At 43.1% G+C, this 27,716-nt stretch overlaps 1 protein-coding gene across 1 annotated transcript; it reads left to right on the forward strand.

The window, feature by feature from the left end:
- The first annotated feature begins 1,048 nt into the window (after positions 1 to 1,048).
- Positions 1,049 to 27,716, forward strand: LOC141133250 (granzyme A-like). The gene is made up of 5 exons (XM_073622517.1): positions 1,049 to 1,142; positions 6,852 to 6,996; positions 14,363 to 14,504; positions 18,564 to 18,839; positions 26,050 to 27,716. The coding sequence occupies exons 1-5, from the start codon at positions 1,088 to 1,090 to the stop codon at positions 26,206 to 26,208; spliced, it is 777 nt and encodes a 258-aa protein (XP_073478618.1). The 5' UTR covers positions 1,049 to 1,087; the 3' UTR covers positions 26,209 to 27,716.

Genomic DNA, 27,716 nt, shown 5'->3' on the forward strand with positions numbered 1-27,716 from the left:
GTGGGTATGAGGGGACACGATGAGGCATTGCTAGACGAGAAGCCTGGGCTCGGTAGAAAAGAGTGTGGGCTTAAAGTCCAGGTGGGACATAACAAGGGTTATGAAGGTGGAGTTAGGCACATCTGCATGGCTTTCCTGGGGATGCTGATTGTGGAGTCCAACATCATTGCTCGGACGATTTGGAGACTGGACCGATCGGTAGAGGGGATGGAAATAGCTACCGACAAGGTTAATGGGGATGTCAGCTGATGTTGGGTTAGGAATGGTGAGGCTGGTCAGCGGGCATTTAGAGATGGAACTGGATACTGGAAGGTGCTTTCAGGGTGACGGAGTTTACCTCTATGCTGGGGGGATTAATATGTGGGCCCTGGGTTTACCGGTAGCATCTAGAGAGCCTTGGGGTTGGTGGGGCACCAAAGGGGAAGGTTTTCCCCTTGGGCGCTGTGGCAGATGTTGGTCTTTGCGGATGAATGAAGAAACCTCGGAAAAAGGAGAGTTCGGGACCCATCGGTGGTATGGGTCCTGATGGTGGTATTCCAGCTAAATTGGTTTAGCTGGAATTTGGTTAACGGGTGCACTGCGGTCAGTTGGTTGTCTCCAGGCCAGTATGTCAGCTAGAGGCCTATTATCATCATAAGACCAACGCGAATATCACATGTTTATGGTTATGTTCATTTAAATTTATTGATTAATAAAGGGGCTGCTACGGCCAAAATTTACTCCAACTTGGTGTGGTCTCTATTAGTTGGAAATGGTATGGGGGCTGTAGCAAGGGTTGGTCAGGCAGTATGGAAGTATAGTACATCTGTTATACAATGGTCAAGAAAAGCATGTTTGCCGCTCTTTCTAAACCTGGGTCCTAGACCTTGACATAAGCCTATATAGCACTGAACAAAGGAGACATTTTTATCCTTCTTTTTTAAATTCAGCTGAACATATTGCTTAGCTATGCTATTATTGTAAATGACCAATCATTGCAAATGTATCATGTTCCTTTGTGGTTGGCAGAGTTGTAAGAGACTTAAAAGTCTTGGCCACTAACTTCTGTGTGCACTAACCACACCAGAAAAGCATCGATCTAGTCATCATGAAACTTTTCCTGTCACTGTCTGCTTTTACTTTTATCTTGTTCATTCATGGCCGTAAGTACATTTTTTTTAAATCAGATTATTTTTATTAAGAGTTTTCAAATATACAGAGCAAGAGATCGTATTTGTGCATAGAATTATACACGTTAGACATTATTGTTGTATCAAAATCATGTGCAATAGAGATATGAGCAGTAAACTGGTTTGTAAGTAGTTATGCGTGCTGCATATATGAAATTACAAAAATGGAAATATCAGAAGAAAGTCAAGATATACATAAGTGCATTTAAATATGTTTTTTTTAATTCAATAAGTGTAACACCAAGGCCATATTTTTATTATTGGAGTTGGTATATACACAACCATTACCTTCATTTTACTTGTCCTAACCTGGCTTATTATATGTTATTTACCATGTGTCAAGGTGTAAATAACATTATATGAGATGATTTTAATAAATATAGGAAAAAATGTGAGGATGATACATATACAGACAGTCCCCGGGTTACAAACAAGATAGGTCCTGTAGGTTTGTTCTTAAGTTGAATTTGTATGTAAGTTGGAATAGGTAACTTTTTTAGGTGTAGCTCCAGCCAAAAAAAATATTTTTATGTTTTTTGGATAGCATAGGGAAGACTTAACACTCCTGTAAAATTTGTTTTGCTGTCTGTGCCCCTGTTCAGAAGATTTCACCTCACTTTCTGTCCCAATGACAATTGGATTTTGAAAATTTTGGGTTGTTGGCGAAAGAAGGATTGGTGATAAAGCATCAGTGGAGACACTTTTTTACAGAAGTGAATTTCCCTTCCTAGGGGTAGATTTCCTCTCACTTCCTGTTGTCTCCCTCCATTTGTAAGTATGAGTCGTATGTAAGTCAGATGTATGTAACCCGGGGACTCCTGTACAATGAAAAGCTGTTTCCTTGTATCAGTTACTGCATGATAAAGGTGGTAATGCTGAAAAAAGTTTAATTTTAAAACCATTCACAAGAAATCATTCCGTTCATGCATACAGTAGCTGCATTTATTAACTCTAGCTTTTTAAATCTATTATGCAAAAAAAAAGTGAAATTTTGTGGCAGTTTTACCAGTGACAGTGTGTCCATAAGGGCGCACGGGCGCCACCCCCTTTCTCCAACCACCCCTCTAACACCATGCATTGCATGAATCTATCTATGGCTGCCACCCCCTATTCAGGCGCCCGCCCCTTTTCGGGCGCCGTGTGCCTGAATTGCAGCAGCAGGGGTTTTTTTTAAGCACCTGATTAGAGCCATAGGCTCTAATAGGCGTCAAAAAAGGTGACCTGCGAGCGCCATGCTGGGCGCTCGCAGGTCACTCAGCTGTGTTAAAAAAGCGAATGAATATTCGCTTTCCTAACACTAAACTGCCTCTCCGCCAATCAGGTGCTTGAATCTGTTACCTGTCACCTGATTGGCTAAAACAACAGACTCTGTGATTGGACGCCTATCAGGTGTCCAATCATAGCAGAGGACGGGAAGAGAGGACGAGAGAAGACATTGAGGAGCTGTCCCACTGCCAGGGTAAGTACAGACGGCGGGCGGGGGGCACACTGGCAGCATTTGATATGGCACAGTGGCTGCGTTTGATGGGGCACAGTGGGAGCATTTGATGGGGCACAGTGAGGCTGCATTTGATGGGCACAGGGAGGCTGCATTTGATGGGCACAGTGAGGCTGCATTTGATGGGCACAGTGGCTGCATTTGATGGGCACAGTGGCTGCGTTTGATGGTACAGTGGCGGCTATTGATGGGCACAGGGGCTGCGTTTGATGGCACAGTGGCTGCGTTTGATGGCACAGTGGTGGCAATTGATGGGCATAGTGGCAGCAATTGATGGGCACAGTGGCGGCAATTTATGGGCACAGTGGCTGCGTTTGATGGCACAGTGAGGCTGCAATTGATGGGTTTTTTTAAAGAATTTTTTTAGTTTGTTTGCGCCCCCCCCCCGAAAAAAAATAAAAAATTTTGAGCATCAGTCACCACTGATTTTTACTGCATAATATTGGCCTTTGTGCTGTTTTATGTTGTTAAAGCCCAATTGAGACTTTATATTTTAATAGTACAATGCAGACAGTCTAGCTTAAAGCGGGGGTTCACCCACACCGCCAAAAAAAAAAAAAAAATTAAAAGCCAGCAGCTACAAATACTGCAGCTGCTGACTTTTAATACATGCCCACTCACCTGTCCCAGGGTCCAGCGATGTCGGCAGGGGACGCCGAGAACCCGCTCGGTTCTCGGCAGCTGCCGCCGCCATCCTAGGGGAGGGAATCAGGAAGTGAAGCGTTGCGGCTTCACTTCCCTGTTCCCTACTGCGCATGCGTGAGTCACGCTGCGCGTCCCTAGTGGTCCCCGCTCTCTCCTGGGAGCTGTGTGTTCCCAGCAGACAGCGCGGTCGGGACGGGAATAGGCATAGACTCCCATGGGAGCCTATGCCGGAAGTGGGTGCAAATACCTGTCTTAGACAGGTATCTGCACCCCCCTCCCCCCTGAAAGGTGCCAAATGTGACACCGGAGGGGGGGAGGGTTCCGAAAAGCGGAAGTTCCATTTTTGTGTGGAACTCCGCTTTAAATGTAAAGAATAAGTCAGGGTTTTTTAAATGTGTTAGTGCTTTAGCATCATATTGGATTGCCCTTTGCCAGCCACACACTGGAGATCTAAACTGCTACTCCCACACAGTCTACTGTGGTCTGGATCTCAGGTGGTCTGACATGCACCCCGAGCAGTCCTCCAATCAACAATTCTGCAAATGAGCTTTGTTGAGTGGAAAACAGTAATTGTCTGTGCAGTAGTATCTCCAATGTACAGGGCAGTTTAATATAGGTAAAGTGGTACTAAAGGCTGAAAGTATTTTACCTTCATGCATTTTATACATGAAGGTAAAAAACTTTGTGTGCAGCTCCCCCCAGCCCTCTCTAAAAGGTATCTGAGCCCGATCTCGATCCAGCGATGTGCATGAGGGCAGCTGCTCTCCTGGCTCTCTCCCTCCTCATTGGTTTGGCCATGGGCTCACTCTGCTGTCAATCACAGTTAACAACAATCACAGTCAACAAAGGGGAGCGAGAGTGGGGCTGAGTCCCGTTCTGTGTGTCAATGGACACAAAGCAGGGCTCAGGAGTGAGCATGCATGAGTGCCCCCATAGCAAGCAGCTTGCAATGGAGGCACTCAGCAGGGGGGATGAGCCCAGAGTGCCACTGTGGAACCTGAGAAGAGGAGGATCAGGGATGCTCTGTGCAAAACTATTACACGGAGCAGGTAAATTCGACATTTTATTTTTTTTATTCCTTTAGTATCACTTTAAAGCATAATAAAACAAACCAAAAAAAGTACTTAAATTGACTATCAGTTTACACAGTGAAGTATCAACGGATGGGGGGGGCATTCCGCCACGGGTGCCACACATTGGGGGGGTGTCAGGCCGGCACCGCTTAGGGGTGTCAGCCCAAGGGTGTGGAGTGTGGGATGATCCAGAGAGAAGATCGCAGACCGGGATGAGTGCCCCCCTCCCCCACACATTGGAGCCTGTGTGTGATCATCGGACTACTCCCCCGCACTACCCTTGGCTAGTACTACCCTCCATACTACACTTAATGTGCCTGGATTGCTATTTTGGAGATCGCTGCTGGCTGACATATGCAGCATGTTTCTTGGTGCATGAAGAGGACCTGACACGCTGGAGCTGGCTTTTCTTTGGACAACGCAATGTATATATATATTTATCCTTCCTGGGAAGTATGTGCCCAGACTGGCTGTAGATGGGGGGGGGACAGCAGCACCCCAATAAGCGAGATCAGGCAAGAGCATATTATGCACCACCATCCCCCTGCATTGCAGCCCTGGGGGGGTGTGCGAATGATTGCTAATGCTTGGAGCTACATAAACTTCACACTTGTAAGGTCTCTCTTATAACTGTCTTCTGTAGATCAGTCTCTCTGTGATCAATGAGTGCCCATAGGCACACTGCTCCTTTGAAGTCATCAGGTCCTGGGGAGGTCTATGTTTACCCTAAAAAAATCACCCTCATGCATAGTCCCCCCTAGCCACATAGTCACATAAAGCAAAGGTGATTGTTGCGTGGAGTTGATCTCCCCCTCATTTTTTTCTTAGATTAGCCTTTCTCAAACCTTGAACTAATCTGGGGAACCCCTGCTTATACCAATTCAGCAGTAGTCATTGGTCATGTTGGGTGTCATGTCACTGATTCTGCCAAGTGGTGTTGGCCCCAGAACTAGGCAGGCACCATCAGATGCAATTGGATACATAGAGAGAAATCATGGTTTATATTAAAAAAATTAAATTTTTACTATAACACATTTACAAAACATCTTAAAAGCTTCCACTCTGCTAAGGGATACTCCCAGTGGTTGTTACATCTACGAACCCTGGCCCAGCAGTTAGAGTTGGTTGTGTTGATTATTGTTTGTATAAGTCGGTATTCACTTTTTATATGCTTTTAATATATTTTGTAAATGTTTTATAATAAAAAATAGTTTTTTTAATATATTGGTGCCTATAAAATTCACGATTTCACTCTATGTATCCAATTTCAGTTACAAGGATGTGGCACTTTTTACCACTGTCTATACACCCACAGTACCATCCTCTGGTGGTGTATTATTGCCAGAATCATGGCAAAATGCAGGATGCATTTGCAATGTCATTACTCCTAATGGCTAAACACTTTTTTAGCTATCGGATATTAAGGAACCGAGTACCCTGCAACCATAGGCGTGCGCGCCAGGTGTCGTGGGCGTACCTGGGTGTGCTGGGCAGGGTGTGCTGGGCAGTACCCAGACCCCGATAACCATTGTATGCCCAATTACTTGCATATAAGCCTTCACAGTTAATACTTTTGATTTTTCCAGTTCGGGTCCCATAGGTTTCAATGGGGTTCATTCTTCATTTCCAAACTTTCACAATGTTCGAAAGTTCTGGTGCGTACCGAACAGTGGGTAGTTCGGCCCATCCCTGTTAGGGAGCTGGTACCTGCTGGCATCCTAACAACCAATGACTCATCCCTGCTGTCAGCTGGAGATTACCTGGCCTTCAACAGAGATAAGTCATTCGTTGTTAGGATGTGGGCAGGTACCAGCTCCTTAACAACCAATTACTTATGCCTGTTGGAAGCAGGGATGAATCACTAGTTCTTAGGGTGCCAAGTATTAACAATTTGACATGTGACCTCAAAAAGCTCTCCAAAATATCAATGCAGTGCATTTTTTATGCATTTTTGGTGCATTGCCATTGATTTCTATAGAAGGTGCGCTTTCGATGCACTGCAAAAGTGCAACAGTGTGAAAGGCATCTAATAGTATACAGTGCGATACTGTCTACTTCCAGATTGATTCTTGCCATAAAAAAGTGCACTGTCTGGTCTGGACTGGTGTCACTAGTTTGTGTGCCCACCCGCTACCGGCCTCTCTAATCCCGTTCTTAGAGCCCTGCACTCTGACCTCAGAATTTACTGAGAGAGCAGGAGTGAAGCAGCAGTAGTATATCACTCTTCCAGGCAATGGGCTGCCAGAACTACAATTTTACTGTTGGCAAATGCAGCACCAGTCATCCAGAGTCCTTAACGCAGTATACCTGGTGGGCATTGAACCCATGATTCTAAGTCAGAAATACTGACCAGTTAGCTATCATTTGGTTCCTTTTTTTGGTTTATTTTCTAATATTGTGCATTTATAGGTACAAATGCTGTTAAATGTTTAACACTATTCTTCTTTCTTAATTGTATTACTTTAGATATGTGCTTGGACATCATTGGGGGAAGGGAGGCCATACCCCATTCTCGACCATACATGGCATTTATAAGGACTACAGAAAAAGGAATATGTGGTGGCACTTTAATTAGATCAAACTGGGTACTAACTGCAGCTCATTGTCAAATGTATGTACATGAACTGGTAGTGAACTTGTTACTCATAATTGTGTTTTAATAATAATTATTATTATTATTATTATTATTCACAATTTATATAGCGCCAACAGTTTACGCAGCGCTTTACAATGTATAGGGGGGACAACACAATTACAGTACAGTTCAATACAAAAGGTACAGGAGGGCCCTGCTCGTAGAGCTTACATTCTAAAGGGAGGGGGTGGTGGCACAAAAGGTAATAGCTGCAGAGAATGATTTGATGGGGGTGGCTCAGGGACAGTTGTTAGGTAGGTGTGGGATAGGCTTCCCTGAATAAATGAGTTTTCAGTTTTAATAATGTAATTTACTAATTGTGTGTCCTTTAAAAAATGTATGGTGCTAATTTCAGAGTAAGTGAAGCTCAATAAATTGACTGTATGCAGTTAAAATCACCAAGCATTCTACAATCTGGCTGTACAATTTTTTTTAGCTCTTCCAACAACTATGTAGTGCAATAATCTACTTTTTTTTTTGAACTACCTCTGCACTGCTAGGATTAGATTCCCATTTTGCCTCGAGTACCAGAAAAAAAGATCTTACTACTACTTACCTTATTCCTCGCTCCACAGCCTTCTCCTCTCACACTTCATTCTGATGTCTTTACATACAATGAGGAGGGTGCAGATATGCTGGGAGTGAAGATGGCCAAAAAGTTAGAGGGGTTTTTAAACTAGGTGACAGAGGGGAGGGTTCAGAGTTAGAGATAGTCAGCAATGAACATATTCCAGAGGGTAGTATTGGGGGCATTAGTGGTAGGTTGACTAAAGCACATAAACCCGAGGTAAGTATAGTAACAAGTCCTATTTGCAAACTGGTAATGTCAGGGCTGGGCTCAGCCCTTCCTTCTCAGAGCTGGCTGCTCAGCTGTTGGCTAATTGCCAGCTCCCATCTCTCTCCACAGTTACCCAGCTGTTGTTGATCCTGTTCGTCAGTCCTGCCTAATTAAGCTGTCCAGTCCAGAGGAGCTCTGCTTTCGCCTTGGTCACATCACAAGTAACAATCGCCTGCGTTCCTTTTTAAAGATTGGTTTTGCTGACATCCCTTCAGGATACAAATCCTGCTTGCTGTTCCACTACTTTGATCCCTGGCTCCTGGCTTGGCTGACGATCCGTTCTGGTTACTGAACTTTGGCTATGTTTTGACTACGTTTGTTCTTTTTACTTTTATTATTAAACAAGTGTGATTTAACTGTACTTCTGTCTCAGTCTGATTTCATGGTTTCTGACAGTAGGCGAAGGCCATGAATTCAGAAGATACAGTCAATCCACTCCTTGGTAATATTTTTTCCAGATTGGATGAGCAAGATCACTGCATGGATCAGTTTGCCATAGCGTTACAAATGCTCCTGAGTCGCACGGCTCACCTGCAATCTCCCACTGTGGCTGCTCCGGTACAATCTGAGTTGCAGGCCGTCCCTGCTGCTGCATCAGTCTCTGTGCAGACACCCGCCTCGAGTATTACCTCTGTAAGAGGTATGTCTGGTTCCGCTCCACTTCCCCAGTTATTTGGGGGCGATCCAGTTCAATACAGAGGGTTTCTCAACCAGGTTGATATATATTTTGAGATGCTGCCCCAGGCATTTCTCACGGATAGAAGCAAAGTAGGTTTCGTGATATCTTTGCTTTCTGAGAGAGCCTTGGTCTGGGCAAACCCTCTATGTGAGACACAAAAACCTGTTGTCTTGAGTTACCCTGAGTTTGTGGCCTCCTTTAAAAGGGTATTTGATGTTCCTGCATGCTCCGCTTCTGCTTCCAAGTGCCTCATGTTGATCAAACAGAGTACGAGAACTGTTGGCGACTACGCCATTAAATCCTGTACTCTGGCAGCAGAGGTTGCTTGGAACAATGAGGCCCTCGTGGCTGCTTTTTTTTATGGTCTCCCAGATTCCATCAAGGATGAGATAGCAGCCCGAGATATACCCACTGAGCTGGAGAAGTTGATCACGTTTGCCATCCTCATTGACTCCAGACTCAGAGAAAGACTCTCTTTAAAGGAGCGCTTGCAGAAGCCTCCTGTACGTTTGCTTTTCGAGCTTTGCAGTCCCACCCGTGCCTCCCTCACTTCCCATGCCTCCTGGTACCGAGTCGGTCAGTGAAGTTGAACCCATGCACTTGGGCTTCACGTGTCTCTCTGCGGATGAGAGAACCTTTAGGAGGAGGGAGAGATTGTGCCTTTATTGTGACCAGGCAGGTCACTTTTTGAAGTCTTGTCCTAACCGTCCAGGGATCCCCCGAACCTTGAGATCCTGTCACGGACAGACCTTAGGTGGCGTTGTTTCGTCCCAGCTATCCAGAAGGATAAGCCCCTGGTTTCGGTCACCCTTTCTTGGGCTGAGTCGTCCATCGAGATACAGGCTCTAATTGACTCTGGGGCTGCAGGCCTGTTCATTGATGCTGCCTTTGTATCGAAGCACTCTATTCCGCTGCAGCTGAGTGACACTCCATTTGCCATTGAGGCTCTTGACAGGAGACCTCTACAGCCTGCCCATGTGACTCATGAGACGGTTCCATTGTCCATGGCCGTAGGGGCTCTTCACCATGAGATAATCTAATTCCAAGTTATTTCTTCACCTAAGTTTCCGCTGGTTATTGGTTATCCTTGGTTACAGAGGCACAACCCCTCTTTTGATAAAGGTCAAGCCGGTAGTTTGCCTCCACACCGGCCATATAATTGCGCAATTGACCTTCAACCTGGTGCCATACCCCCTCGTGGCCAGGTTTACCCTTTGTCGGTCTTGGAGGATAAGGCCAAGGAGGAGTATGTTGCAGACGCACTTTCTCAAGGTTTCATCCACAAATCCTTGTCTCCTGCTGGTGCTGGTTTCTTCTTTGTGAAGAAGAAGAGTGGTGAACTGAGACCTTATAGGGGTCTCAATCATTTCACAATTAAGAATGCCTATCCAATTCCGTTGATTACAGAGTTATTTGACTGCCTCAAGGGGGCAATGGTTTTCACGAAGCTTGATTTGAGAGGGGCATACAATCTCGTGAGGTTTAAGGAGGGCGACGAGTGGAAAACTGCGTTTAATACCAGAACAAGCCATTATGAGTACCTCGTAATGCCTTTTGGCCTTTGTAATGCCCTGGAAGTTTTCCAGGAATTTATTAACGATGTTCTCCGAGATTTGTTGCAGTTATGTGTGGTGGTTTATCTCGATGATATCCTCGTATTTTCCAAGTCCCTGGAGAGCCACCACATAGATGTTTGTTGTGTGCTTCAGAAACTAAGAGAGAACAATCTCTATTGTAAACTGGAGAAGTGCAAGTTCTATCGTGAACAGTTTAAATTCCTGGGCTATGTCATTTCCACTGCTGGTTTTTCGATGGACCCAGAGAAACTTTCGGCAGTCCTACAGTGGCCCCGACCCGTGGGTTTTACACCTTCTGCAGCGTTTCCTGGGCTTTGCCAACTATTATCGGAAGTTTATTCATAACTTCTCGTCTCTGCTTAAGCCCCTGACTGATATGACCAGAAAGGATGGTAACCCACAGAGTTGGTCTCCGGAATCCATTAAAGGCCTTTGAGACTCTCAAGGCTGCCTTTGTTTTTGCTCCTGTGTTGGCATATTCTGATCCTACGTTACCTTTTATCCTTGAGGTTGATGCTTCTGAGACTGGTGTTGGCGCCCTTCTGTCTCAACGTCTTTCCTCTAAGAGCGCTATGCATCCTTGTGGCTACTTTTCCAAGACATTGTCACCTACGGAGTGCAATTACGAGATTGGTGACAGAGAGATGTTGGCGATCATTTTCAGCCCTGAAAGAATGGAGACATCTCCTCGAAGGTACCACTGTGCTGGTTCTCATTCTTACTGACCATAAGAATCTCACATTCTTTTCTCTCCCAGAAGGGCGTGATGGGCTCTTTTCTTGTCAAGTTTCAATTACATTGTCTCATCCTTACCCGGTACTAAGAATGTAAGGGCTGATGCCTTGTCTCGACAATTTTCCTCCACTTCCAAGTTAGAGTCAGTTCCGGTTCCTGTGATTCCTCCTGATCGTATTCTGGCTATGGTTCGCACCAGTCTCACTTCTCCTTTGGGTGTCAAAATTCTTGCTGCTCTGGTCCATGCTCCTCCTTTGAAACCTTGTGACCGCTGCTTTGTCCCAGAGAGTCTCCTTACTGGCATGCTCCAGACTTAACATTCTCCCAAGGCAGCTGGCCACCCTGGGAAGAATCAACTCGTTTGGGCCATTTCCCAACAATTATGGTGGCCTAGTCTACATGCTGATGTAACTGCCTTCGTAGCTGCCTGTTTCATGTGTGCTCAGAGTAAGACTCCACAACACCTTCCAGTGGGCCTCCTACAACCCATACCCAATGGTGAGAGGCCCTGGACCTACCTGTCTATGGATTTCATTGTGGAGTTGCCCAACTCCCAAGGCAACACTGTTATCCTTATGGTGTTTGACCAGTTCTCAAAGATGTGTCATTGCTTTCCACTTAGGAAGTTGCCCACTTCTAAGGAACTGGCTTCCATTTTTGCTCAGGAGATCTTTTGCTTAAATGGGCTACCCAAGGTGATTGTCTCGGACAGGGATAGTCAGTTTGTGTCCCGGTTCTGACGAGCCTTTTGTGCACAGTTGGGAATTCAGCTTGCTTTCTCCTCTGCGTATCACCCGCAGTCTAATGGGGCCGCAGAACGAGCCAATCGGTCCTTGGAGCAATTCCTACGTTGCTATATTTCTGACCATCATAACAACTGGTCATACCTATTACCACGGGCAGAGTTTGCTCACAATAGTGCCTTGAATTCTACTTCCCGATTGTCCCCGTTTATGGCGAATTATGGTTTCCAAACTTCCGTGTTGCCTGACTCATTTTTTCTGCAGAGTATTCCTGTGTTAGAGGAGCATCTCTGTGGTCACAAGTCCAGGAGGCTTTGCGTCATGCTAATGATAGGTACAGACTCCACGCTGACCTCAGATGCCTGCCTGCGCCTTCCTACCAGGTTGGGGAGAGGTCTGGCTGTCATCTTGCAACCTCCGACTTCGTATTCCCTCACTGAAGTTCGCACCTCGGTTTATTGGGCCTTTCTGTATTCTTCGCAGGATTAACCCAGTGGCTTACTCATTAGACCTTCCTTCTAATATGCGTATTTCGAATGTATTTCATGCTCCTTATTAAAACCTTTGGTCTGCAACCGCTTTACCACCTCAGTGCCACGTCCTCACCCTGTACAGGTTGAGAACCATGAGGATTATGAAGTACAGTCCATTGTTGACTCCCGTAGGTTTCGTGGGCGCATACAGTACCTGGTGCATTGGAAAGGGTACCGTCCAGAAGAACGCTCTTGGGTCTCATCCTCGGATGTACATGCCCCTGTCCTCCTCCATGATTTCCATAGACATTATCCCCTCAAGCCAGGTGGTCCTCTGTGGGGGAGGGGTTGTTGAGGAGGGGTACTGTTAGGGCTGGGCTCAGCCCTTCCTTCTCAGAGCTGGCCGCTCAGCTGTCGGCTACTGTAATTGCCAGCTCCCATCTCTCTCCACAGTTACCCAGCTGTTGTTGATCTTGCTCGTCAGTCCTACCTACTTAAGCTGTCCAGTCCAGAGGAGCTCTGCCTTCACCTTGGTCACATCACAAGAAATTCTCTCCTGCGTTCCCATTTAAAGACTGGTTTTGCTGACATCCCTTCAGGCTACAGATCCTGCTTGCTGTTCCACTACTTTTATCCCTGACTTCTGGCTTGGCTGATGGCTATCTTTTGACTACTTTTGTTCTTTTTACTTTTATTATTAAAGAAGTGTGATTTAACTGTACTTCTGTCTCGGTCTGATTTCATGGTTTCTGACAGGTAACACCCAATAAAAGGACAGTATGCGACCGGTCTAAACTACATGGCATGTTCACCAATGCCAGGAGCCTGGTGGACAAAATGGGTGAACTAGAGATAATGTTGAACGAAGAGGATTTAGATTTGGGAGTTTCAGAGACCTGGTTCAACAGCTCTCATGATTGGCTGGCAACCATTCAAGGGTATTCCCTTTATGGCAGGGATAGAGAGGGTAAAAAAGAGGGAGGGGTATGCCTATATATATCAAGAATAATGTACAAGTGAATGTGAGAGATGACATCAATAAGGGAGCTAGGGAGGATGTGGAATCCTTATGGGTAGAGCTCCAAAGGGATGAAGCTAAGGGGAAAATAATACTGGGAGTGTGCTATAGGCCCCCTAACCTGAGGGAGGAGGGGGATATGGACCTCCTATCACAATTTGGATTAGCAGCAAGGATGGGAAGAGTTATCATAATGGGGGATTTTAATTATCCAGACATAGACTGGGCGTAGGGAACCATGCATTCGTCTAAGGCTCGCCAGTTCCTAAATGTTTTGCAGGACAATTTCATGGGCCAGATGGTAGACGCACCAACTAGAAACAAGGCATTACTAGATCTACTGATTACCAACAATACAGACCTGATCATGGATGTGGAAATATGGGGCAATTTAGGAAACAGCGTTCACAGGTCAATTGGCTTCAGTATAAATCACACCAATAGGAAACACAAGGGGAACACAAAGACACTGAATTTCAAAAGAGCCAACTTCCCTAAACTATGAACCTTGCTAGAAGATAGAATTGGGATAAAATCTTAGAAACAAAAAACACGGAGGAGAGATGGGTTTGCTTTAAGAGCATATTAAATAAAGGCATTAGCCAGTGCATCCCATTGGGATATAAATTTAAGAGAGTGAACAAAAGTCCTGGATGGCTTAACTCTAATGTAAAAATGCATATAAAAGCAAAGGAGAAGGCCTTCAAAAAATACAAGGCTGAGGGATCATCATCAGCATTCAGACTTTACAAAGAATGCAACAAGATATGTAAGGGCGCAATTAGGGCGGCTAAGATATGTAATTTTTAATTGGCAGCGTAGTGTAACCTTGAATCTGATTGTCTAATTTTTCTGCACAGTATTCAGTTTTCATTAACAAATTTGAAGTTTGTAGTATGCTGAATTAAAACTTGATGCAATTAATTTGAATTTAATTTGAAAGTATGCTCAGCTTTATTTGTCCAAAGATGTCTAAGGACGGCTTCACACTGCCCCACTGTGTTTTGGTCAAAGCGCAGATAACCTGTTTTTTTTATGCGGGTTAGCTGTGCTTTCCCATAGACACCAAAACCACAGGACATAGGTAAAATCTACAGGAAAGCGCATTTGATCTGCACGAAAACTGTGGGTTAGTTGCTCTTTGCCCAAAGTCAAGTGGGGTAGTGTGAAGCTGCCCTTATACCTCAAATGAAGAATGCATTATTAATATGCAATACTGTTATAGTTAAGTAACATAACATATAATGTTTACATTTATGTATATGCATTTTCTTTCCAGTAATAGTAAAGTAAAAGTGACTCTTGGAGCCCATTCCATTAGGAACGCTGAACCAGAAAAACAGAAGATAAGTGTTCTAAATGTCTTTCCACATGAGCTTTTTAATGCAAAGACATTTGATTATGACATCCAGCTGTTACAGGTGAGGCTACTAGCTTATGTTCCACTGATTAATTTCAAGTCTAGGCAAACAGATAAAATTCAGCTCAAAGTGGTATTAAATTCAAAACCAAAAATGGAATACTGTATATATCGACGTATAACACGCACCCTAATTTTAAGAGGGAGGTTTCAGGAAAAAATGTCCACAGCCCCTTGCACATTACACAATCCCCTTTACCGTACACAGACCCCCTCCACATTACCCAGCCCCCTGCACATTACACTGACCCCCTGCACATTACACAGCCCCCTGCACATTACACTGACCCCCTGCACATTACACAGCCCCTGCACATTACACAACCCCCTTTACATTACACAGCCCCCTGCACATTACACAGTCCCCTTTACACAGACCCCCTCCACAATACACAACCATCCTGCACATTACACTGACCCATTACACTGTGTTTTGGATCATTGTCATGGTCATTGTCATGTTGGAATGTCCAAGTACGTACCAAAGCGCAGCTTCATACAGCTACGTGATTGGCCGGAGCTGCTATGACGTATATCTCCTGCACATGCGCGTGGGAGCACTCAGTTTCCGGCACAAAGCTCTGAAGTTCCGGCAAGGTATACAGGACCTTCTGAGCCCATGCACTGGTGATATCACTGGCTGAATGCAGGGTGAATATCTCCTAAATGGTGCACGTTTGAGGTATTCATTTACCTACAGGTAAGCCTTCTTATAGGCTTATCTGTAGGTAAAAATTACCAGGCGGGCTTTTACTACCGCTTTAAATACAGTCTGCTTTCTCTTGGCTATTCATAACCAACAAAAACCTTCTCATATACTGTATACATTAAAATACTTTCCCCTATTTCATACCTTATTAAGTTCGTGTTTTTGTCATTATTTTTTCTTAAATACATGTGTCTCAACACAGCAGAATATTCAGAGCGACAGTGCATATTCAAAGATTAAAATTAAAAAGTTGCTATAATTAAATAATAGAATATAAACAAGTAGAGAAAATGCTGAAAAAATATTGGCCAATTATTTTGAAGGATAAAGTACTGAAAAAAGATTTTGCCTGCCCAACCTGGTATTACATATAGAAAAAATAGTACTTTAAGAAACAAGATAGTACACAATTTCATAGAACGCCCCCAAAATCCAAAAATGTTTTTCAAATTAAATGGTTTTCATAGGTGTAATAGGTGTAAAGTTTGTAAGTTAACAAAAAAAGAGAAAAAGAAAATGAAATTTACATCCACACAGTCAGGTAAAGAATATGGCATAAAACAATGTATTACATGCAATTCCATTGGTGTAGTATACATTTTGGAATGTCCTTGCTCCAAGCAATTTATTGGGAGAGCCACAAGAAAATTAAGTACAAGAATAGAGGAGCATGTAAATAATATTAGAAAAGTTCTAGAAAAATCATAGCATATCAAGGCATGCTAAATTAAAACATAATAGAGACTTGAGTGTTTTAAAATTTTATGGGCTAGAGAAAATAATCCCGCAAAGAAATATCCAAAAAGAAAACTAAATGAATTTTTGAGATGAATACATTGCAGCCGAATGGAATGAATATTGACATACTGTAGATCTAAATTGTTTTCTGACCAACTTTTAAATAAGGTGCCTTAAAAAGTATTCATACCCCTTAAAATTTTCCACATTTTGTCATGTTCCATCCAAAAACATAAATGTATTTTACTGGGATTTTATGTGATAGACCAAAACAAAGTTACACATAGTTGTGAAGTATAAGGAAAATAATAAAAGGTTATCAACATTTTCTACAAATAAATATCTGGAAAGTGGGTGGTGCATTTGTATTCAGCCCCCTTTACTCTGATACCCCTAACTTAAATCTAGTGGAACCAATTGCCTTCAGAAATCACTTAATTAGTAAATAGAGTCCACCTGTGTGTAATTTAATCTCAGTATAAATACAGCTGTTCTGTGAGTCCCTCATAGGTTTTTTTTAGAGAACCTTAGTGAACAAACAGCATCATGAAGGCCAAGGAACACACCAGACAGGTCAGGGATAAAGTTGTGGAGAAGTTTAAAGCATTTTTTGGGTTTTAAAAAAATATCCTAAGCTTTGAACATCTCACAGAGCACTGTTCAATCGATCATCCAAAAATGGAAAGAGTATGGCGCAACTGCAAACCTACCAAGACATGGCCGGCCACCTAAACTGACAAGGAGAGCATTATTCAGAGAAGCAGCCAAGAGGCCCATGGTAACTCTGAAGGAGCTTCAGAGATCCACAGCTCAGGTGGGAGAATCTGTCCACAGGACAACTGCACTTCGTCCTGCACTCCACAAATCTGAACTTTATGGAAGAGTGGCAAGAAGAAAGCCATTGTTGAAAGAAAGCCATAAGAAGTCCCGTTTGCAGTTTGAAAGAAGCCATGTGGAAGGTGCTTTGGTCAGATGAGTCCAAAATCAAACTTTTTGGCCTAAAAGCAAAACGCTATGTGTGGCAGACAACTAACACAGCACATCACCCTGAACACACCATCTCACTAATCCTTAGTAGGGATAAGATCAAACATGTTTGGATGCTGGTCCTACTCTGCCTGAGCTATCTTCTGTCATTGTGGACCACCAATCATAAGCGGCGGTGGTATTGCCCACCTTGCAGCTAAGTGAATACAAGCCCCTTGTATACAAGCAGGTATAGGGCAGGGAATGTCTTCAAAGCCTATGATTGGTGGTCCACAGTGACAACTTCATGGTGGGATATCTCAGACAGGTTTGGGTTACTGTTCAAACCTTTCTCCTAGCAGCAAAAGGGTCGCTGGTTCGAATCCCAACCACGACACTACCTGCCTGGAGTTTGTATGTTCTCCCTGTGCCTGCGTGCGTTTCAGCTGGGTGCTCTCGTTTCCTCCCACACTCCAAAGACATGCTGGTAGGTTAATTGGATCCTGTCTAAATTGGCCCTAGTATATGTATGAATGTGAATTAGGGACCTTAGATTGTAAGCTCCTTGAGGGTAGGGACTGATGTGAATGTACAATGTATATGTAAAGCGCTGTGTAAATTGACAGCGCTATACAAGTACCTGAAATAAATTAATAAACATCCCTGAGCTCACCCCTACTTCTCAGCACATCATCTGAGCTTTTGCCAAGACATTGGCCATGAGACATTTGCCAAGCTGTCGAGCTAGCTTTCTCTACTGTATGCATTGAAATACTCTAGCGTTTGGTAGGTCAGGTGCTCAGGACACAAACATTTGAAATAGCTGAGACTGGTAGGTCAAACTTCATTGTGTACTTAATGAATGGGAGTTTGTTTTTTCACAATAAATACATTTTTCTGCTTTACTGGTGTATCCCTTTAAAGAGTAACTCCACTTTTATTGAGAAACATTCCCCTCTGGGTGATCTATATACATTTCAAGCATGTTAACAAACTTTGTTGCAGAATCCTACCTTTTGTTATTTTAAAGAAAGAGCTGTTTGTGTCCATGTGCAATATAATGGGAGTGGTTTTATAATGATCAATCAGCTGCTGCACTTGCAGGGCTCTAATAAGGAAAGTGGCAGGGTCTGCATCCGTTTAGACGTGATTTCCTATTGGGAGTATCTCACCAAAAATTACTTTTTTGTTGCAGAAATGCCAAAAATCTGACTTGTATCTTATAGTCGTATTGTAGCTGTACTGTCTGCCCTAACGTTGTAAAGCGCTGCACAAACTGTTGGCGCTATATAAATCCTGTATAATAATAATAATAATAATGCAGACTTCTGGGAAAATCAGTGAGCCAATCACGCAAGCAGGAAATTACATATTTGGGGGGCGTTCTGTACACGTTCTGTGTACAGAACACTTCCAGGTTGCCATATTGCATTGCATTTTACAGTAAACTACAGCTCTGCAGATTGAAAATGAAAGGTCATTTTTAATAACATTCAATATGACTTGTATCGCAACTGCATGCTATATTATTTTTTTTTATTTGCTGTAATTTTTTCCATGAAAGTGGAGTTACCCTTTAAGCTATTTGATTCTGATGTTTTTTCAAAGATAGTTTAATGCTACAATTGTTATTACCTATTTTTTCAGTTAACCGAAAAAGCAAAACTTGGAACATATGTGAATGTCTTGCCATTGCCTAAAAAGCAGAAATTTTTAAGACCTAGGAGTATTTGTGAAACAGCTGGATGGGGTTTTACATCAAATCGTAATAACAAAATGTCAGACAAATTAATGGAAGTCAATGTAACAGTCATGGGCAGACGAGCGTGTGCTCATATCTGGCAAATGAAAAAAGAAGAAAGTACAAATATAACTCGCAATATGATCTGCACCCAAGAGGAGACCAGCAAGGGAACCTGTGGGGTGAGTTTTTTTCTTATTGTTATACAATCTCTAGGAGCATACAGGGTTTGGAATTTGGCTTGACAGCATACAGAGCTGCTTTGGATTTTCTGTGTTTGTGTTATTTATTTTTAGCCAGCTAAATGTGACCTATTAAATATAAATAATTATTATTTGCATACCACGTTAGCCAGCAGATAACAAGTGCTTGTTGTACATAGGGAAGTTCGCTGAAATCAATAAGCTGCCCTATACAAATGCTGAAAGGACTCATGCAAACTTGTAAAAATGTGGCACGATATTGCATGCATGCGACATAAAACTGCATTCACATTTTGTGTTGCAAGAACACAGGTGTCCCCTCCACATTCCACATTCCCACATTGCACAGCACAGCACTCTACTTGTGTTGGTGAAATGTGGTTCCAGTCATTCTGATGGACTAACATGCCTTGTGGTGTTGTGCACTGCAAGCAAAGGCACAAGCACATTTTCTTTGGGTTGTTGAGGTGCATTGCCAGCTCATTCATTTTGAAAGGGCTGCCTAAAGCAGCACATTTTAATGGGGAAAAATGCTTTCAAGCAACACACCTTAGAGATTAAGTGAAAGCCTTAGCATCTGAGTTGCAGCAGGGTCTTGTTGATATATCAGTATTAAAATATTAACAATTACAGTACAATATATTTTATTCAAATGGATTGATGTCGTGCTCACTCCCGCAGGAGCCCACAGTTTAGGGTCCCCTTAGTTGTACCCACAGCCAGGAACACCCTCACAGTCACTCCTTTGGCTCAATGAACAGTCTAGGGGCATGCTTTTCTAATGCTTTATTGCAGAACTTGAACTTGGATAGGTTCAGGGCAGTAGTGTATTCAGGATTTGTGCTGCCCTAGGCCTGACTAAACTCGTGCACCCCTAATTTAAATATGACCCACCCCTTGCTGTTTAAGACCTGCTCTGAAATTTTCGAGTGGGTACACTAGTTCTGAGGGCCTGGGGGGGAGGGGCAATGGATTCCCTTAACTTGCATAGATTTCCTCTCACTTCCTGTTTGGTTATGGGGCAGGAAGTGAAGGGAAATCTCTCCAATGGGACAGGGTTGGTAACAAATAAGCTGACGGGGCTATAACCCTCCCTTACTCTTTCGAAAATGAAAAAAAAAAGTGTTGCCCATAGTTCTACTTTAAGCATACATTTCTGATAATTTTATGGAGAGGACAAAGAAGATATAACCTTGCCAATGATGCAGCAGAAAACATATAGCACAGTAAGGAAGGTTTGTGGTCCAGGATGATAGGAAAGTCAAAAATAGAAGCGGTGCCCCCCCCCCACTTGCGGATTGCCGGCGGCCCGCATACCAGAAGCTGTGTGGCCGCTTAGATGTGTGGCCGCTTAGAGGCCACACATGACAGGGGCTATAACCCTCCCTTACTCTTTCCAAAATGAAAAAAAAAAAAGTGTTGCCCATAGTTCTACTTTAAGCATACATTTCTGATAATTTTATGGAGAGGACTAAGAAGATATAACCTTGCCAATGATGCAGCAGAAAACATATAGCACAGTAAGGAAGGTTTGTGGTCCAGGATGATAGGAAAGTCAAAAATAGAAGCGGTGCCCCCCCCCCCACTTGCGGATTGCTGGCGACCCGCATACCGGAAGCTGTGTGGCTGCTTTATGGGGGCGCTAGACTAATTTGCCTCTCAGCCCAGTCAGCCCCATAAGACTGGCGCTACACTAACAGCTGGCTGGGACTCTTTCCGTGCTGCCCCCCTGCAAAGTGCTGCCCTAGGCCTGGGCCTTGTCGGCCTAGGCCAAGATACAGCGTTGGTTCAGGGTAACTGTGGGATACTCCAGTAACTTTAACAGCAACTTAAAGACAATAATCTTCCTCCTAGAAATCTAAAAAAAAGTCCTTGCACAAGCAAATATAGGACTGAGCTATACCAGGACACCATAAACAATGTCCCCTTTGACCCACGCTAACTCTAGCACAAGAGGGATTCTTCACTTGTATCGTCTGCACTCACTAATGTCCTTGGATAATTGGATGCCTCCTTCCAATATCTTCCAGACACCTCTCCAGTAATACCAGACCAGATCCCCAGATGACAGTCCCTCAGTCAGCTCCAGCAACTTTCAGCAGAATAGGCCCCCCAGCTAGCCTAGCTGGGACCTTATTGAACAGCAGTCATATGGCCAACCTGCCCAGGAGGGCAAACAGTTTACCACCCCAGAGCTGAGATCTCCTCCTCTAGGACAAGACCCCTCTGCTCCAGGTCTCAGAGTATTTATACACCCACCCAGCCACCACCCGGGCACACTCTTCCCAGAGATTGGCCATGGCTGCAAACATATGCAGCTGCTGGTTTGTCTCTTTCAGCCCACTATCTTCTAGAATTCTTCCAGACAGACAGGGGAGAGCAGTCAACCATGCAGCCACTGAAACACAGAACAGACCAAAATAATCACACACAGCTCATCTGATTACAGTGAGCTAAGAACTAATTTACATAACCTAACACCTATCTAGCAGGGTGCTACATAAGTGTGTATTTAAATATCCTTTGTACATAAATAAAATGGGTTGAATATAACTAAACAGTATATGATCTTTACCAATAGGGCTAAGGAGCTAAAATTCCTATTTACATTTTTTTAAATAGGTTGGGTCCTCCCTTAACATACATAAAAACAATCCTATATAAATAAATTATTTTCAAAACGTAGTTTAATATAACAGGTGAGTGTGCATACAGTATATACCAAATTCATTAAGCAATAGTTACAGCGGGTAAAATAAGTATTGAGCACGTCACCATTTTTCTAGGCAAATATATTTCTAAAGGTGCTATTGACATGACATTTTTACCACATCTCGCTAACAACCCATGTAATCCATACATACAAAGACACCAAAAACAAATAAGTTCAGGAATTGAGTTACTGTATCTGCAAGAAAATTTGAATGCTTGCCCATTCTATGCAAAATTAAACTGTAAAAAGGGATTTTCATTCCGATCCATACTAGGGGAACACGCAGAGACTTTTACCTGTAAATTAGGTGTGACATTAAAATGTGAGTGTCCTCTGCCTACCCTATAACTGCCATGTTCACCTAACCCTAATCCATCCATCAACCTGCAATAAACTACAGTATTTCCTACCCCTCCCTGTTTTGAATGGTACACCCATTAGCAAATTCATTATATTAAATAGTCCCTGGGTTTTAATTTTGTCATGGACAACAGAGCAATATTTCCATCCTGGTGCAGTAATGAGAACTGTGCATATTTCTAGGTTTCCTGTAAAGTTGTGGTTTGCATCTCATTGCTGGTGAAGTCCAAACCTTACATGTTTTCTGTAAATCTCACTCAGACCAACTATTTCCTGCAGATATCATATCTTGTCACGACATGTCCTCTGAAGTTTACACGTTTAAAATGAACTTGCTGAGAATGTCACTTAGTCAGTCGGATGGCAGAAAATGTGGGGTCCCTAAAACCTCATCAGACAGCGCAACATGTCATATTAGCATTATATCATATGTCATATAGAGCAGATTTTGTCCATCCGGTTCAGAATGTGGGCTGCCACAAATAAATGTAACAGCTTCAGCATAAGGTTTCCTGAGTGAGTAAAAGAGCACTTGTTCAATTTTAGTTGCCACTCTTAGGTTTAGAAAAAATGAGATTTTGTAATAATGTACTCTTGGGCTATAGTTTCTCTAACTGGAACTGGTAGACAGAAAGTATTTCAGCTAGTGGAAAAAAAAAAAGATGAGCTGAATGTAACCGGGTTTGGCTCCAGGTGGGTTTGGCAAGTGTTACTAAAGATTAACCATCTCCCACCAGCCATATAGTAAAATGATGGTGAGCGGGATCCCCTCTCATTCGGGGACGACGTCATATGATGTCTCCACAGCGTCACTGCTCCTGTGGGGGGGGGCGCAGCGCGGCAATCGCGGGTATGCCGCAGCCCTAGGACATGGCGCAACCTTGATCTCTGTAAAGAGCTGATGATGCGGCTCTTTACCCATGTGATCGGCTGTGTCCAATAACAGCTAATCACATGTAAACACGGAAGTGCCGTTTATCAACTCACCTCGCCTCACACTGACAGAGTGTGAGGCAAGGAGAGGAGAGCCCATCAGCGGCATCTCCTCGCAGGGGAGACCTGTACAGTTAGTGCCCTGATTATCAGTGAAGCCCCAGCAGTGATGTCAGTCAATGACCATCTGTGATGCCAATCTGTGCCCATCAGTGGCACCAATTTGTGAACATCAGTGATGCAAATTTGTGCCCATCAGTGCTGCCTTTCAGTGCCTGCTCATCAGTGCCACCCATCAGTGCCATCCATAAGTGACCATCAGTGTCACCTATCAGTGCTCATCAATGTGCCCTTCAATGCCATTTCATCAGTGCCCATCAGTGCCACCTCATCAGCGCACATCAGTGAAGGAGAAAAATTACTTATTTACAAAAGTTTCTGAAAGAAACTAAGAAAAAATATTTTTTGCCCATTTTTCATTTTTTTTAGCAAAAAATAAAAAACCCAGCTGTCATTAAATACCACCAAAAGAAAGCTCTATTTGTGTGAAAAAAAAATGATACAAATTTAATTTCGGTACAGCGTTGCATGACCGCTTAATTGGCCTGAAAAAGTGCCCAGTATTGAAGCGGTTAAGTGCCGAATCCAAACCATACTGAAGTCAATAGGAGCAGAAAGGCCATTTTCTAAGCTAATATGCAAAAAAATTATATAGAGGGCTGGGCACTGCTCTTTGGAACATGTACCAAAGCAAAATATTTTTCTCAAATTCCATTTGGTGATGAGCAGCAATTTTAATAATACTGAAACATTAAAAATGCATAATTTCTCTAAATAACATGCCTGAGGGATGCCCTGAACCTGCTGGTAAATTGGCGCATCTGTACAGTGCATGAACCTACTATAGCAAAACTGACATTCACAAAGAAAATAGAAAATGACATTTAAATTGCCAGCAAATGATAACTCCCATCTGCTTCCTTCTGTTTGTAAACAAAGCATCTGTTGATAACCTTTGGATCTGGTATGAATTTCAAGGGCCAATATAAAAAAACAAGAAAAAAAAGGATGAGGTCCACCCCCCACATTAATATCAGACACATATCTTATCATGCGGTCTGGCAAGCTGGGGAAGAGGTGGGACCAGTGTGTGCCCATCCCCCAAACCATGCCAGGCCACATGCCCTCAATTTGGGAAATACCTTAGCCCTATGTTGATGAGCACAAAAGCCTTTTCCCCATAATCCTGGACCAGTGATTGTGGGGGTCTGCAGGTGGAGGGCTTAGCGGAATAGCATACTTCCCCATGTGAATGAGTAAGAGGTAAAAAGTAAATAAACACACTGACAATTTTTGACAAGTTTTAAATAAGAGGTAAATAAGAGCTAAAAAGAAAGAAAGAAAGAAAAAAAAGAAAAAAAGTCCCACAATGTAAACCCATCATCAATTAAGTTATCCAGCAATGAAGATCCACATCAATTACAGAATGACTCCTGATGAAAGTAAAAAATCCAGTGACCATCGATGTAATCCACTCCTCCTAAGTGACATCCCCCAGGGCCCTTGCTACTAAAAGTAAACAAAAAATCCTAGGCGTCAATAAACCAGCCTGCGGGGAGGTTGTCACGTGTAGCAGTGATAGTGATACTTGTCCTAAAGGATTTACTTTCAACTTCCTCTGGAGGTTTGACTCCAGCCATTTGTCAAACTCCGTACATGTAAAATTTGGTCTAAACTTAGCTACAAAATTCTTATATTCTTAATCTTCAATTAAGGGACACAGGGATCTAGTAAATCTTAGATGACTGGAGCATCCAAAAGCATGCAACTGAGGGTTGGGAAACAGCTACCGAGAGACCCCACAAAAGTGGAAATCTTAGTAGAAGAGTACCTAAAGAAATTATTGGCCAGTTTAAAAGCCAATGAGAAAATAGGGAGCAATACAGAAATATTCTGCTATAAGGAAAAGTACCAGAAATTCATTCTAAAGCAGGACAAATACCACCACTAGAGGAAAAGTGTTATCTGAAATCATAATGGACCTCAAGAAAAAATGTGAAGGACAACCCAGAAAACACCACAGGGAAAAAGGTATAAAGGAAAAACTTAGACCAACAGAAAAAGTAGTCATCAAAAACAGAAATGTTTGTAAGGTAAATGCTGAAGTCAGGGATACATAATTCTTGATCTCAGGGCAGAAATGGCTGACAAATATAGTGTGTTCAACCAAGATCAACCAGTTCACAGTTGATTGGTTGAAGCAGATTATGCTCTAATTTTTAAATGCAGGGAAAGGGAGATACAAATTAGCCTACTAAAAGCAATCTAAAGGGAGGGAGGGAAGGGAACCATCAGTGTGATACAAAGAAGGGTGGAGAACCATTGTAAAGAAAGGATAGAGATAGGGAAGGCTAAGTAAGGATGCAGCATGATGCCGCGTACACACGACCGGACTTTACGGCATACTTGGTTCGGCGGACCGGAGTCCGTCGGACAATTCAATCGTGTGTGGGCTCCAGCGGACTTTTTTTCTCCAAAAGTTTGATGAACCTAGAAATGAAACATGTTTCAAATCTTTTCGACGGACTCGAGTCTGGTCAAAAAGTCTGCTCGTCTGTATGCTAGTTCGACGGACAAAAAACGACGCTAGGGCAGCTATTGGCTACTGGCTATGAACTTCCTTGTTTTAGTCCGGTTGTCATCACGTACGAATCTGTCGGACTTTGGTTGATCGTGTGTAGGCAAGTCCGTTCATTCGGAAAGTCCTTCGAAAAGTCCGCAGGACAAAGTTTGCTGTAAAGTCCGCTCATGTGTATGCGGCATGAGAGGCACAAATAGCTTTACTACAATGTAACCTGTGAAGATCTGTGTATTTGTCGTTATTTCTTCAACTGAAAGTATTTTTTAACATTTTAGTCACTGCTAAGCCTGGAGGAGAATTTAAGTTTGCTTCTAGTTTGCAGTATCTTCTTACTGAATCCTAAAATCAGTTACAATTCTACATCTATTCCTTATTTCACTTTCAGCAAATGTCAGACTTTTGACTAATAGGACATTCATCATTTTTAATGACTGATCCTTTTGTTTTGTTTTACCTTCTTTATAGAATTCCCAATGGTTTATACTCTTCTCCTCTGAGTTCCTTTTTGAAGTTTATACAATGTTTTAAATAATGTTTTTCAGGGAGATTCTGGTGGACCATTAGTCTGCAATGGAACAGTCAGAGGAGTAACATCTTTTGGTGCAGCTGAATGTGGTGTTCCTGGAGATGCAAGTGTGTACAGTTATCTCAACAGGGAAATCAAAACCTGGATAAAGAAAAAACTACGGGGTGGCCCTTAAATTACCTGTGACTGCATGAATGCCCTATGACTTCATGCTATACATTTACAGTGGGGCAAAAAAGTATTTAGTCAGCCACCAATTGTGCAAGTTCTCCCACTTAAAAAGATGAGAGAGGCCTGTAATTGTCATCATAGGTATACCTCAACTATCAGAGATAAAATGTGCAAACAAATCCAGACAATCACATTGTCTGATTTTTGAAAGAATTTATGGTGTAAATTATGGTGGAAAATAAGTATTTGGTCAACATCAAAAGTTCATTTCAATACTTTGTTATTTATCCTTTGTTGGCAATGACAGAGGTCAAACATTTTCTTTAAGTCTTCACAAGGTTGTCACACACTGTTGCTGGTATGTTGGCCCATTCCACCATGCAGATCTCCTCTAGAGCAGTGATGTTTTGGGGCTGTCGCTGGGCAACACAGACTTTCAACTCCCTTCAAAGGTTTTCTATGGGGTTGAGATCTGGAGACTGGCTAGGCCCCTCCAGGACCTTGAAATGCTTCTTACGAAGCCACTCCTTCATTGCCCGGGCAGTGTGTTTGGGATCATTGACATGCTGAAAGACCCAGCCACGTTTCATCTTCAATGCCCTTGCTGATGGGAGGAGGTTTGCACTCAAAATCTCACGATACATGGCCCCATTCATTCTTTCATGTACACGGATCAGTCGTCCTGTTCCCTTTGCAGAGAAACAGCCCCAAAGCATGATGTTGCCAGCCCCATGCTTCACAGTAGGCATGGTGTTCTTTGGTTGCAATTCAGCATTCGCTCTCCTCCTAACACGACGAGTTGTGTTTCTACCAAACAGTTCTACTTTGGTTTCATCTGACCATATGACATTCTCCCAATCCTGTTCTGGATCATCCAAATGCTCTCTAGCAAACCTCAGATGGGCCCGGACATGTACTGGCTTAAGCAGGGGGAACGTCTGGCACTGCAGGATCTGAGTCCCTGGTGGCATAGTGTGTTACTGAAGGTAGCCTTTGTTACGTTGGTCCCAGCTCTCTGCAGGTCATTCACTAGGTCCCCCCGTGTGGTTCTGGGATTTTTGCTCACCGTTCTTGTGATCATTTTGACCCCACGGGGTGAGATCTTGCGTGGAGCCCCAGATCGAGGGAGATTATCAGTGGTCTTGTATGTCTTCCATTTTCTAACTATTGCTCCCACAGTTGATTTCTTCACACCAAGTTGCTTGCCTATTGCAGATTCAGTCTTCCCAGCCTGGTACAGGTCTACAATTTTTGTTTCTGAAGTCCTTCGACAGCTCTTTGGTCTTCACCATTGTGGAGTTTTGAGTGTGACTGTTTGAGGTTGTGAACAGGTGTCTTTTATACTGATAATAAGTTCAAACAGGTGCCATTAATACAGGTAATGAGTGGAGGACAGAGGAGACTCTTAAAGAAAAAGATACAGGTCTGTGAGAGCCAGAAATCTTGCTTGTTTGTAGATGACCAAACACTTATTTTCCACCATAATTTGCAAATAAATTCTTTCAAAAATCA

This window comes from Aquarana catesbeiana, linkage group LG01, assembly GCF_042186555.1.
Source record: "Aquarana catesbeiana isolate 2022-GZ linkage group LG01, ASM4218655v1, whole genome shotgun sequence".
NCBI lineage: Eukaryota > Metazoa > Chordata > Amphibia > Anura > Ranidae > Aquarana > Aquarana catesbeiana.

Excerpts from the sequence above, each read along its gene's own strand:
- LOC141133250 (XM_073622517.1), top strand. The coding sequence starts at position 1,088 with ATGAAACTTTTCCTGTCACTGTCTGCTTTTACTTTTATCTTGTTCATT. Across the intron at positions 6,997-14,362 it reads ACTGCAGCTCATTGTCAAAT|TAATAGTAAAGTAAAAGTGA; the intron begins GTATGTACATGA and ends TTTTCTTTCCAG. Across the intron at positions 14,505-18,563 it reads ATGACATCCAGCTGTTACAG|TTAACCGAAAAAGCAAAACT; the intron begins GTGAGGCTACTA and ends CTATTTTTTCAG.